Source organism: Sphaeramia orbicularis, chromosome 1 (assembly GCF_902148855.1).
Source record: "Sphaeramia orbicularis chromosome 1, fSphaOr1.1, whole genome shotgun sequence".
In the NCBI taxonomy this organism is placed as follows: Eukaryota; Metazoa; Chordata; class Actinopteri; order Kurtiformes; family Apogonidae; genus Sphaeramia; species Sphaeramia orbicularis.
The window spans coordinates 37,420,025-37,433,162 of record NC_043957.1 but is presented as its reverse complement, the minus strand read 5'-3'; the positions used below and the strand labels follow the sequence as shown (position 1 = coordinate 37,433,162).

General features: G+C 37.4%; 2 protein-coding genes across 3 annotated transcripts in view; one reads left to right on the top strand and one right to left on the bottom strand.

Moving 5' to 3' along the window:
* The window catches only part of ntn1a (netrin 1a), a 74,392-nt gene extending 71,877 nt beyond the window's left edge, over positions 1 to 2,515 (bottom strand). Inside the window, exons 1-2 of the mRNA XM_030137149.1 lie at positions 2,341 to 2,515; positions 1,072 to 2,129 (exon numbers count right to left, since the gene is read on the bottom strand). Coding sequence (XP_029993009.1) covers positions 1,072 to 2,095 — 1,024 coding nt within the window. The 5' untranslated portion in view covers positions 2,096 to 2,129; positions 2,341 to 2,515. The remainder of the gene's footprint in view (positions 1 to 1,071; positions 2,130 to 2,340) is intronic.
* A 6,412-nt stretch (positions 2,516 to 8,927) lies between these two features.
* The window catches only part of pik3r5 (phosphoinositide-3-kinase, regulatory subunit 5), a 31,436-nt gene continuing 27,225 nt past the window's right edge, over positions 8,928 to 13,138 (top strand). Inside the window, exon 1 of one of the 2 annotated variants that reach the window (XM_030137031.1) lies at positions 8,928 to 9,198. The gene's annotated coding sequence lies outside the window, so the exon portion shown is untranslated. The remainder of the gene's footprint in view (positions 9,199 to 13,138) is intronic. The other variant, XM_030137022.1, reaches the window with a different exon arrangement.

Sequence of the window (13,138 nt, the reverse complement as noted above, 5' to 3'; positions counted from 1 at the left end):
TTGATCGTTCAGCAGCTGATGAAACATTTTGGCTCTCAGACACAAAGAGCAGGAGCACAGACTGGATCAGAGGTGATCTTGTTTTTCCTCTACCACCTGTTTTCTTTTTAGGATAAGCATGTTAAAATCTTTAAATGGCTCAACGCCCATATTCTTTAGTTGTTTATCAGTTTTTCTTGCCTTGGTTTGAGCATTTTTAAAAAGATGTAAGCATCCATCCGTACTTTTTCTGAACCAAGCAATAATTAAGAAAATGTCTAAACTGCATACATTAATACTGGTTATTTTTCATAATATTTAAAAATGTGTAATTAATGCAATGTCAAAACAGTTACATTTACAATAGGGTGGTAATAAGAATAATTTTAGAGGAGGGAATAAACTGTAATAATTTATAAATTACATTTAAAAATGAAATTTCACATAATTTTACACAGATGTGCAATTTATTATATCGTTTAATTGTTGATTTTGATGTGGAAAACAATAACGATTAAAAAAAAAATAAAAAAAATCTGTGTCCAATTATCACTGTGGTGAGTTTGTTGAAGGATTCCTCAGATAAATGAGAAGGGTTTTCTTTACTGCAGCGGTAAAGTTGAGCTCTGAGAAATGTTCCTGTGGATCATTAGATTCAGCGGTTCTGTTTGAGGTGGTTGAAAAGCCTCCATTATGGCCTGAAACACTAAATGAACTTTCAAATTGCATAATCATGTTGCATGTGCAGTTTTATGTTTGCGGACGTGCGCCACAATTTACGCAAAGATTTGGAATTTACTGTGGGTTGTTTTGTAGCAAGATGAGCCTCGGTTTGAATTAATAAAACATATTATTATTATTATTATTATTATTATTATTATTATTATTATGCACAGTTTTGCAGGATTCCACTGTTAGATCAATTTATCGTCATCTTCACATGATTCATGAAATATTTCTTTTAGCCACTGCTTCTCTTAAATTCAGAACCTTCTTCTCTAAAACCATCCCGCACATCTTTACTCATGCAAATACCAGACTCTGACAGACAGACTCTCCAGGACGGAGGGTCGTGTCGTGGGGTGGACTTACCCACACACTCGTTGGCCTCCCTGGCTGTGGCTCTCTGCCACGGTCTGTCGTAGTGGAAGGGTTTGCACCTGTCGCACTCGGGCCCGGCGGTGTTGTGTTTGCACTCACACACCAGACTCCCATCCCGGTCCTTGACGCACCGGGACGCGTGTCCGTTGCATTTGCATCTGCCTCCGACCTGCAGGTCCGACACCGCGTAGAAGTACGAGTCCCGGGCCAGCTCCGAGTCATCCTCGTTCTCGTCACCGAAAGTGTGCAACCGGCTGAAGATGACTTTAATATCGGTGGCCGTCACCCAGTCCTGCAGCACCGGGGAGTTGTCGAAGTCGTGCGCAGAGGGTCTTCCGTCCAGGGTGCTGAAGGCGATGAGGCCGCCGGTCAGAGGGTACATGTCGGTGTGGGAGTCGGTGCAAACGGCCTCTTGTTCGTTCTGCTTGGTGATCACGGCCCTGTTAGGTTTGTTGTACATCTTCCTGCACTGGGTCGAGTAAAACTGAAAGGGCACCCAAGTTTTGCCGTAGTCCATTGACTTGTAAATAGCCATGGATTCAGGTCGAGGGGAGCAGAACTGCAGACTCACATAAGTCACCTCAAACTTCTTACCCAGAGACAAAGTGAGGGTGACATTCTGTGGGTACTGGATGAAGTTCTCGGACTGCCAGCAGGTGAGGTTATGGGGGTTGTTGAGGTCCGTCAGGTAAGCCGGAGGGTGGTACTTCTTGGGGTCGGACGCGTCGCAGGTGTGACAGTTCCTGGTCCTCTCGTCTCCCTTCTCCGCAGATGTCACCACGCAGTAGCGGCTGGGCGTCTTCCCGCAGGTGCTGGACACCTTCACCTCCTTCCCAAAGGCTGAGTTGACGAAGTCCGGGATGCAACGCCGGGGGTTTCCGTGCTCGTCGTTGCAGGGGTCCGGAGGAGAGGTCTGCGCCGCGAACAGACTCATCCCGTAGCCGCCGAGCGCGCTTTGGCACGACAAGGACACGGTGAGGAGCGCAGTCAGCAAAACATCCACAACCCTTATCATGGTAGGTCCCTGGATTCCCCGAGTGTCTCTGCCGCTGGAAGACAGGGGGTGGGTGTGTGGGGGGGCAGCAAGCATGTGGGAAGAGAATGGACAAAGTTTAATGATGGCAAGAGAGGATTTTCACATAAACATCCAAACATACATTGAATGATAAACGGTGCGCGTCAAGACAAGTAAAAATCCCATTCACTCCCACCACATGCACGTGGGTTTTCTGAGATTTCTAGTAATAAAAGTGACTATACCTGAAAATTTACAACGATGCGATGGTAGGATATTTATTCTCTATCGAAAGCAAATCACAGCTCCACCTGTTTTGTTGTTTTGTTTCCTCAAATCTCCTGCGTAAAAACAGAGGAACGGCTGGATTTAAGAGTTGCTTGTGTCCTTATAGCAAGTCCCACTCCTCCTGCCGGTCTCTCTCTCTCTCTCTCTCTCTCTCTCTCTCTCTCTCTCTCTCTCTCTCTCTCTCTCTCTCTCCCTCTCTCTGCAGAGGAAAGTGAGGGTCGGATCCTGTTTTTGGCACCGCTTTAGGTCAGCTCATCTTGAGGGGATGACACCAGACGGAACAACGACATCCTCTGGTGGCGCGTCAGTGAGAAGATTGACGTGCCTGGAGAGCAAATTACCGCAGGAGAGCCTCACAACTGGGGGAAAGGCGGCGGAGATCCGGCGCTGGCCACACCTCCACACGAAGAACACTTAATACCACTGAACCTGCAGCTCGCACTCTGTTACGCATTGGGAGCAAAACATCCAAATCACTTTTCAGCCGTTTCTGCACACAATGAAAGATTTTTTTAAAATAATTTTTGCCTCGTTGTTTCTTTTCCTTGTGCATGCATTATTTATGGAAAAAAATATTCTTATTGAAAGTACAGTTGGACTTACTGTATCCACAGGGCTGTTATTTACAGTGTACAGCTCTGGGATCATAATTAAAAAAAAAAAAAAAAAAAAAATCTATTTCTAGAGGACTAAGTAAAAAGTGTTTAAAGCTTTAAGTTCTCTCTAGTCTCTCTTTAACTCTGAATTACTAAGATAAATAGATCCTAAACGAGGCTGCGTCTCTTAAATGTTGAATAATAAAGCAAAGCAGATGTGTTTTATAAATGCACCTCTGTAAACACAGCTCCTAGCTGTAAAGTCACAGGCGGTTTATCCACTAATACATACATAAAAAAGATCAAACTGGGTTCTCATTTCTAACACAAACAACACAGGATGCAAAATAAACCTTTGTAAAACCTCCAGCAAAAGGAATGTTCTGCAGAATGCATCTCTGTTCTGGAAACACTGGTATGACTGCCTCTTGAAAGTATAGAGTTGTTTTTTGTTTTTTTTTTAAATTGTGTTTGTATTTATCTGTTTGCTTTTTAATGTGGACCATGAGTCTGAAATAAAGCTTATCTATCTATCTATCTATCTATCTATCTATCTATCTATCTATCTATCTATCTATCTATCTATCTATCTATCTATCTATCTATCTATCTATCTATCTATCTATCTATCTATCTATCTATCTATCTATCTATCTATCTATCTATCTATCTATCTATCTATCTATCTATCTATCTATCTATCTATCTATCTATCTATCTATCTATCTATCTATCCTCCAACGGTCCATCCTGTCTTAGATCTGCCACTTCGCTGGACCTGTTGAATGTTGAATAGCACAAGTAACAGCTCCATCTAGTGTCCACAAACCCACACTCTCTTTCTTTCTCTCTGCCATTGCCTCCTTTTTTCCCCAGGTGGTGGAGGCATTACACAGTTTCTGTAATGTAAATTAATTATGAATGAATGTAGAGGCTATTTCTCACTGGAGCGGACTGATTTTCCATCACATGTTTTTATTTCCCAGTAGAATGTAGTGCCTACATTCCCTGCGAGAAAAATATTTAGGGCACGTTTGAATTAAAATGAGAAATAAGGTGAAGGATGCTGAAGAAGAAGGAAATGAGTGCAACCCCATCACCACGAATTGAAAATCGACATATAAGAATAAATGATGTCCTCTGGATGAAATGGATTTTAATGTAATAAAATACTGCTTGATATTATTTTCATGTCCTTTTGGGACCAGAACCGAGGCTACATGGCAGACAAAAACAACCCTATACATTTTAATAAAGTAGTTAGTCATAGTCAGTTTTGCTGTGACTCATGATCACAGTTTTTCATCAGACAAACAAACAAACAAACAAAAAAAAGCACTTTTTATCTCCAAATATTTCTAATGTATGCTCAAATTTTGCCATATCCTTCCTCTTTCACCCATCTGCTTTACAGTCATGGAAAAAAGTATTAGATCACCAAAAGTCATCAAAAACAATGGTTATGCAATCAAGTACTAACTCCTGTGTGTATCATATGACTAAAACAGACAGAAAAGAAAACATGGAATGAATAAAAGCACTGTTTTTGGCAGTACAATGCCATAGCTATTGATGTAAGAACTGAATAGACTTTGGTTATTATCAAGAAAACATGGAAAATGTCTAGATATCAGCTCTGAAATTAAACTCTTACGAGCTATTTTTGTTGTTATCATTATATTTCTCCAAACAAATGTATGTTTAGTTGTACCAGGCATTAAAATGAACAAGAAATTTAAGTAAACAAGGGGTGGTCTAATAATTTTTTTTCTGCGACTGTATATATCACCTCTAATGGAGTGTTGTATAAAAACAGTTTTTATCTTTGCAAACACACATTAAAACCATCATCAGGTGAAACAAAATGGAACACATGTAGATTCTTGAAAACTCTTAGCTGTGTTGGAGAGAACGCTGGTTGAACTATGGAGGTGAAGGTAGGAAGTCTTATATCCACACACCTCCTTTTCATAATATGAATAATATGGTAAAACTGAAAAATCATAATGAATGAAACAATCTGCAGAGGAAGTTATGACTTGGTCAGAACCACAGGTTGTTTATTAACATTTCAAAATGGTAAATTATACATTAGAAAGCTCTACTTTGTAGAAATAATTAAGATCTACACACAGAGTTGTATTTATTTCTACAGTGCCATATTGTATATGCATACAGATATCTGGTGACAGTAAGGGGTTTGGGAGGGTCAGGTGGGTATTGTTTGATTTTCTTTGTGTGTGTGAATACCCGAGTGTATTATCATTGTTCTGTATTTTGAAAATTCAATAAACACATCTAAGCACAAAGATCTACTCACAGAATGTGTCTTTGCATGGAAAATTAGCACAAATAGCATACATGTGCAGAAGGGTTTATTCCTTTTCTTGCTCCTGTCATGGCTGACTGGTCTGCATCTGCACTGGGATGGGTCATGAAATTACAAATGATCAGCCAGGTGTATGATGTCTGGGGAACAAATATCATCCTGTGACTAATATTATACAATTTCTGATTTACATTAAACAAACCTCTGAAGGAAGAACTTGTATTTTGAAGATGAGACTATTTCAGTAAATCGTTAGATGTTGAGCTCATACATAAAAAGATAAATAGACTCAATTCACAAGTATAACTACACAACAAGGCTTTACTTTAATTTACTACAGAATTAAAATTTAGTTCCATAATCAAATAAACCAAACAATGAAAATGAGAGTCTTTGATAGATGCAACACAAAGTTCTCTTTAATTCACAGAAAATCTTTGAACAGTCAAATACTTTTTATACTTGCTTCATTATTTTAATGATTGTAAAAAATATTACATAGTTTACAGAGATTAACTAATCCTAAACTCAACTCAGCCAGGCTTAGGTGTGTTGTATGTTTTTAAAAATGCAATGCAGAGGTTATATACAGTCACGGAAAAAATTATTAGACCAATATATAATATATACTAATATATAATTTTCCGTGTTGAAATGTTAATAAACAACCTGTGGTTCTGACCAAGTCATTACTTCCTCTGCAGATGATTTCATTCATTATGATTTTTCAGTTTTACTATATTATTCATATTATGAAAATGAGGTATGTGTATACAAGACTTACTACCTTCACCTCCATAGTTCAACCAGCTTTCTCTCCAATAAAGCTAAGAGTTTTCCTGATAATGATGTAATGGCTTCCAGGTGTGCTGAAAGAGGGAACTACCTTAAACATGAAGGATTCTGGATTTGAATACCCCTGTTATACATGTTAGAAGTGGGTTTATTCTTGTTTTGTTTTCAGCCACTTAGAGATGTTGAAGAGCAGTGTTTTTCAACCTTGTGGTTGTGACCCCACATGGGGTTACCTGGAATTCAAATGGGGTCACCTGAAATTTCGAGTAATTGATAAAAATAAAAATTAAAACTTACTAATAAAAATTTGTGGTGAGTTGAAAGAGACAATCCCAATCCATAAAAGACATGACAAACTGTGAAGCTGAAACTGAAGCACTGTGGTACTGTTTATTTTTCAAATGTTCATTGTGGTCAGTTTCAGATGCTGCAGCTCTTTCATAATTCATAGTTTGAGTTCTTGTTTGTTCAGTATTGATTGTCAGCCTCATAAATACAAGCTGGACTGACTGTACATATCCTGACCAAGGAAAATAAAATTCTCACTTTATACAGTAATCTACGCCTGGCTTTTCTATCGCCGTCCATAATAATATACATTATATAGACTAAATATCGTCTAAAATTAATGTTTTATGTGCAATGTAGTATCGCAAACTATTACACGATCAAAAACAAATTCATTTTAGCCAAAAAATGTCTCCGTTTTAAATGACTGGGGTCGGCAGAAATTTGTGATGTTAAAATGGGGTCACAAGCCAAAAAAGGTTGGGAACCACTGGTGTAGAGCAAGGATCTGGACCTGGAATTGATCCACTACAGCCAGGCCCTGGGCCATGAGGGATGAGTTCAACCAGGTGAGTAACAGAATAACTTGGTACGGGCACCTGGAGGTCCAAAGTGGAACTGTCAGTGGTGGAAAAAATGGCAAGTGAGATCATCAGGAAACTAGAAATGCATCAAAATAAGTTCTTAACATAACATGTGATCTGTGTCAGCCAAGGACCTTCTGTTTCCCTCAGGAAGGCATTTTAGACTCACAAGATCCACAAGAATTTTTTTTTTTTTTTTTTTACAGGCCAAGTGCAGTGAATGGGTTAAGATACTGAAGTGGATCAGCTGCCTGTACCAAGAAAAAGAAATGTCTTCATCAGTCCCCCATTTGGGAAATTCCTTTTTGTCACTGTTATTTTGGACGCACAGAGGCCCAAATACACACAAATGCACAAACAGGACCAATATAAATGCACTTACATAATAGGATCATTTCTGTGTATCCTGCTTCTCTATGTGGATCCCAAGACAGAACATTTTACATTTTGTGGATAATGAACTTCAGCCTAACTTAACTTTGTCTGTTAATTGTGGAGCTACTGGTGTTCTTGTCTGTATGTAAATGTATAATCACTGTGTTATTTTGTCCTTGTTTTATCTTTTTTATGGAATTCAATTAGCTTATTTTATTGCTCAGTGGACCTCCTTATTATATTCTTAACCCATAAAGACCCAGTGCTGCTTTTGTGGTAGTTCCAAATGAATTTTTCTCTATTTTTAACCTTTCTTGAGGTCATTTACTGTAATATTATCCTCTGTATTTTGCATTTGTAAGTTAAAATCATATATTTTCTTATGGTTAATTTACTGATCATGTAGATGTTCACTAAAGCTCAGATTAAAGTTGGGGGTTATTGTATCAAAAACACAGAAGACTGAAGAAAAAGTGAGTTTTTCAGCAAAATATATCATTAACTGAACATAAAACAAGTGTCTCCATCCACTGTCACTGATCAAACTCCATGGGTTTTACTGGTGAATCAATGATGTAGAAGACAATGATGTTTCCACGTTCACCACGGAGCCTCTGAATGTCCAAATGGGTCATATCTGATGACCATGAAAAGATGACAAACTATTTTACACCAATTATTTACATGGATTTACAAGATTAGTAGATCAACAGGTATTAAACATTTAATATCAGTACATGATTTTGGTCACCAGTGGATGTTTGGGTCTTTATGGGTTAGTGAAGTTTTCCATTGAAATGAATGAACATGTTCTTCAGTGTTTGTGTAGTCGCTCTTAATTTTTTTTTTTTTTTTTTTTTCTATTAGAATTTGTCAGTGTTGGGATGATGGCAATTCTGTGATGGCACTATCTGTGTTTACTGTCACTCTTTTGCATGACTTGCCATCACATTTCCCTCCCTTCAGAAAAGGGGAATTCACCACCACAGTAATATCAGAAATGTAAATGACAAGCAAAGCCAGAGGAGGAACAAGAGTCAGTGTTTTCATGAGTGAGGGGGGTAAAAAGAGAACAGATGAGGATAAGGAATTAAACTAATGAAACTAAAATAAAACAAAGACATTTCCTCAAAAAATATATTTTTTTGAACAATTAAAATTCTGGCCATGAATCAGTCATTTTTACAACCTTTCATACAGTGTTTTTATTTTATTTTTGATTAAGATAAAAACTACTCCAGGATCATTCTGTATTCAGTATTGCTTATGTGACTGTGTTTATCTTTATTATGGGATAATGATGCCCAGCACCATCAATAATTAACACACTATTGTAAAATAATGAACAAAACCTCCAAACCCAAACAAAGACACTTCACATGAAAGTGTGAAAATAGCATCAAAACAAGCAGGCCAAACAGATGACTTCCTTTTACTGACCAACATCCCTTCAAAATCCACATGCAACCTCTTAAACACACACGTCAACACACACATACACTTCCCACTGATACACACATGCAGTCACACACTGTCAGCGTTCCTCATTGTGCTCACATGCACCTCTCTCATTCACTTCCTGTTTGCCCTGTTTGTGAGCTGCTGTGTGTATGAAGCGCAGACGTCTTTGAGCGCAGCAGAGAGCTACAACCATCTTCCAGCGGCTGTTTTTCACTCTTGTTTCACTGCACTTCTCAGCCGTGCCCAGGATGTGGGTTTGTCTGTTGATGTATGATGTGTACGGTGAATGAATGGCAGTCACACTGACACACCGGAGACACTTTAGTTTGGATCTGTGGACTCTTCAGACATGTACAGAGGCTGTGGACGCTGGACAGTAGACTGCAGGTAAGACATCGATGTATGTCTGTATGTATGTATGTTTGTATGTATGTCTGTCTGTCTGTATGTATGTATGTATGTATGTATGTACGTATGTCTGTATGTACGTATGTCTGTCTGTATGTCTGTATGTATGTATGTATGTATGTACATATGTCTGTCTGTCTGTCTGTCTGTCTGTCTGTCTGTATGTATGTCTGTATGTATGTATGTACGTATGTCTGTATGTATGTATGTACGTATGTATGTATGTATGTATGTATGTATGTATGTACGTATGTCTGTCTGTATGTATGTATGTATGTATGTACATATGTCTGTCTGTCTGTCTGTCTGTATGTATGTATGTCTGTATGTATGTATGTATGTATGTATGTCTGTATGTATGTATGTATGTATGTATGTATGTATGTATGTATGTATGTATGTATGTATGTATGTATGTCTGTCTGTCTGTATGTATGTATGTATGTATGTATGTATGTACGTATGTCTGTCTGTATGTATGTACATATGTATGTATGTATGTATGTATGTATGTATGTACGTATGTCTGTATGTCTGTCTGTCTGTATGTATGTATGTATGTATGTATGTACATATGTCTGTATGTATGTATGTATGTATGTACGTATGTCTGTCTGTATGTATGTACATATGTCTGTATGTATGTCTGTCTGTCTGTCTGTCTGTCTGTATGTATATGTATGTACATATGTCTGTGTGTGCATATATATATGTGTGTGTGTGTGTGTGTGTGTGTGTGTGTACGTATGTCTGTATGTATATCTGTACGTATATCTGTATTTATGTTATAATAAAATTAAATATTGTGAAATGATTGTGACAATGGGATTTGGTTTTGATAAAGTGTAACTGGGACTCAGTATGTATTCATTGTACCTGGTCAAAGGTGATTACTGATATGTATAAATAGGAATAAAAAGGACTAAATAATTAGTATAATATCTATCTATCTATCTATCTATCTATCTATCTATCTATCTATCTATCTATCTATCTATCTATCTATCTATCTATCTATCTATCTATCTATCTATCTATCTATCTATCTATCTATCTATCTATCTATCTATCTATCTATCTATCTATCTATCTATCTATCTATCTATCTGCTCTGTTAACTCTATGTGCTTTAAAATATACAAATGTGTTTTATAACAGTCGGTGACACATGTTGCTTTATTGCAGCCAGTGTTGCAGTGAAGATAAAAGTTCCTTTCTGTGAGCTCACAGACCCCCTCCACTGTGATACCATTTTGTAAACTTCTGCTTTTCAAATACTTGATATGATTCATACTTTTAATAAACACAGAGGAAGTAGGGTTCAGCACGTGTTTGGCACCCGGCTGTTTTCATACTTTAGTTAATATGTAAGCGTGACAGTAATTCGAGTGTTGACAAAGCAAGTCTCAAATGTGAAAAATAAAACATAAAATGGGACTTGAGTTCAGCGATCACAAATTTCTGTGATTTATTCAGCTATTCTGAGATCCGTTCAACTTTGTACATTCTTTTGTCTGGTTTCCCATGCAGAACAGAGATGATGGTTACAGAGGAAATCAACCAGATCTCACAAGATGAAAGTTGAAACCTTTAGCCATCAGGTGTATAACACTTCACCAACCACAGGTCTACTACCAAAAATATATATAGTTAACGCAGCAACCATATTTGTCCCCAAAAGATAAATACCAGAACTAAATGTAAGAAACCTATTCTTCCTGTCAGATTCTGTCACTCTTCCTGTGTTACCCCAGGAAGAGTTCATCCAAACTTCTTAGAAATGGTTTAATTTCACAATCAGCCATAGTACAATCATCACTTCATGTTGAGAAAGAACAACTGTCAGTGTAAAAGGGTGGAGATCATGAGTCAACGTTCAAGTTAAAGGAGCACAACATCAGTGACATTCACAATGACATTTACAATGATTGTAAATTAGATATGTACTTGAACACATACAGTAAGTTTATATCAGAGGGAAAACTGTCAGCGTGCGTCATCCTTTCACATCTAACACAGGTGATTGCAGTATCCCAGCGCTACAGCCTGTGTTCAGAACCCTGCTTCCTGTTTGTCTCTTGAAGGCAGTGGTATCAGTAAAATCTTCATTTTCACCTTTACATCACAAAGTTTGAGGTCAACACCCCCGTGTATTTGAACACATGCACAGACACACACCTGCTTAAGAAAAATTCAAGCTTTACAACTTTTCCCATGTGGGATTTGAATGAAATGAAAGCTGGTTTGGATTTTACTGGGAAACATGCCTATTTGCATCATCATTCTTTGCCAAGTGATAAAAACCCAGAGTTGATCAGTGTATACGTGGGTTCATACCTGGGTCCTGTGGTTTGAAGTGTCATAAAGTGATGTCACTATGTCTGATATTGTATGTTTTTTGGTTTTTCTTTCATCATATCATATGTTTATTACTGTTTATTGAGGAAGTAAAGGACAAAGTCAATGAATGTATGTATGTATGAATATAACTGGGGTGGAAATTTTTTACTCACTACTATACAAGCAGTTCTGTAACTTAGAGAACAGGAAAAAAAACATCCAGTAATAACTTTGTCCTTTACTTCCTCAAAACAGTATATACAGTATATACACGTACATAAATACACAGAAAAAAACTAAGATTAAACTGGAGTCAAATGCCTCGTTTTTGGTTTTTGTGCTCAAATTTGGCCAATAAAGCTGATTCTGATTCAACAAGAATAGTGAAATATTTTGGTTAACACATGGCTTTCTGTAGTTTTGCAGAAAGATAAATAGAGTTATTTCTCCCCAGATGTTTAAATAAGTAAAAATACTGATGTTGTGAAGAGAAGTTAATACATCAGTGCCTCTGGATGGACAATAGAGCAAAAATCATCTGCTAATGGCAATCATGCAGCTGTTACGCCCCAAACACAGCCACTAACCAGATACTGAAATAGTTTCGTTGACTGCTGCTTCAAGGGAAAATAACGTGAAGTTTATCTGTGCGGACTTTTTGAGTTTGTCTCATGCAATAATCTTTTTTTTTTAAACCTCACTTTAGTTTTCAGCTCATTCTAAACCTCAAAGACCTAGAACTATTTTTGAGGCGACTTCCTAACACATTTTTCTGTACATCTAACCTTTCTGAGGTGATTTATCTTCATTTATTATGATACAGGTACTTTCCTGTATTTAATTTGCCAATCAGATAGATGTTCATAAAAGCTTAGAGTAAATTCAAAGCTTATTATTTATTTATTTTTTTAATTTATTTTATCTGTATTTAACCAGGAAGTCCCATTGAGATTTAGAATCTCTTTTGCAAGGGAGACCTGGCTAAGGTAGCAGCCATACAAAGTCCAAACAACATAAAACACATACATGATACACAATGAGCAATAAAACACAATAACAACTATTCAACCATAGTGGCATCAAGAAAAACAGTGACATTCTGCCTTCACTGCATTCTCCATGATACATTTAAAATCATTATATCAAAACAGAAAGCAGAAAAAAAGTTGCTTTTTTTGTAGCAAGATATCATTAACTGAACATAAAAATAAGTCTACAACCAATGTTATTTGTCGAACTACATGAGTTTTACTAGTGAATCCATTTTATAAAAGATGATGGTTTCCGCGTTCACTACGGAGCCTCTGAATGTCCAAATGGGTCATATTTCATGCCCTTGAAAAGCTGAGAACTGCATTTTCCCTAAATTATTTTAAACGTACCGATTATTAAAGGATGACTGGTGAAGAAGTTATTAAACATTTTAGATCAGTAGATGCTTTTGGTCGTGAGTGGCTGTTTAGGTCTTGAGGGATCCCTTCCATAAGCAGGTTTCATTGGGTGTTTGAACTAAAGGGAAGCATTTGATTACAGTAGCGCTTTATAGTCGGATCCTTGTTGTTTCCTAAAGCCATAAGAG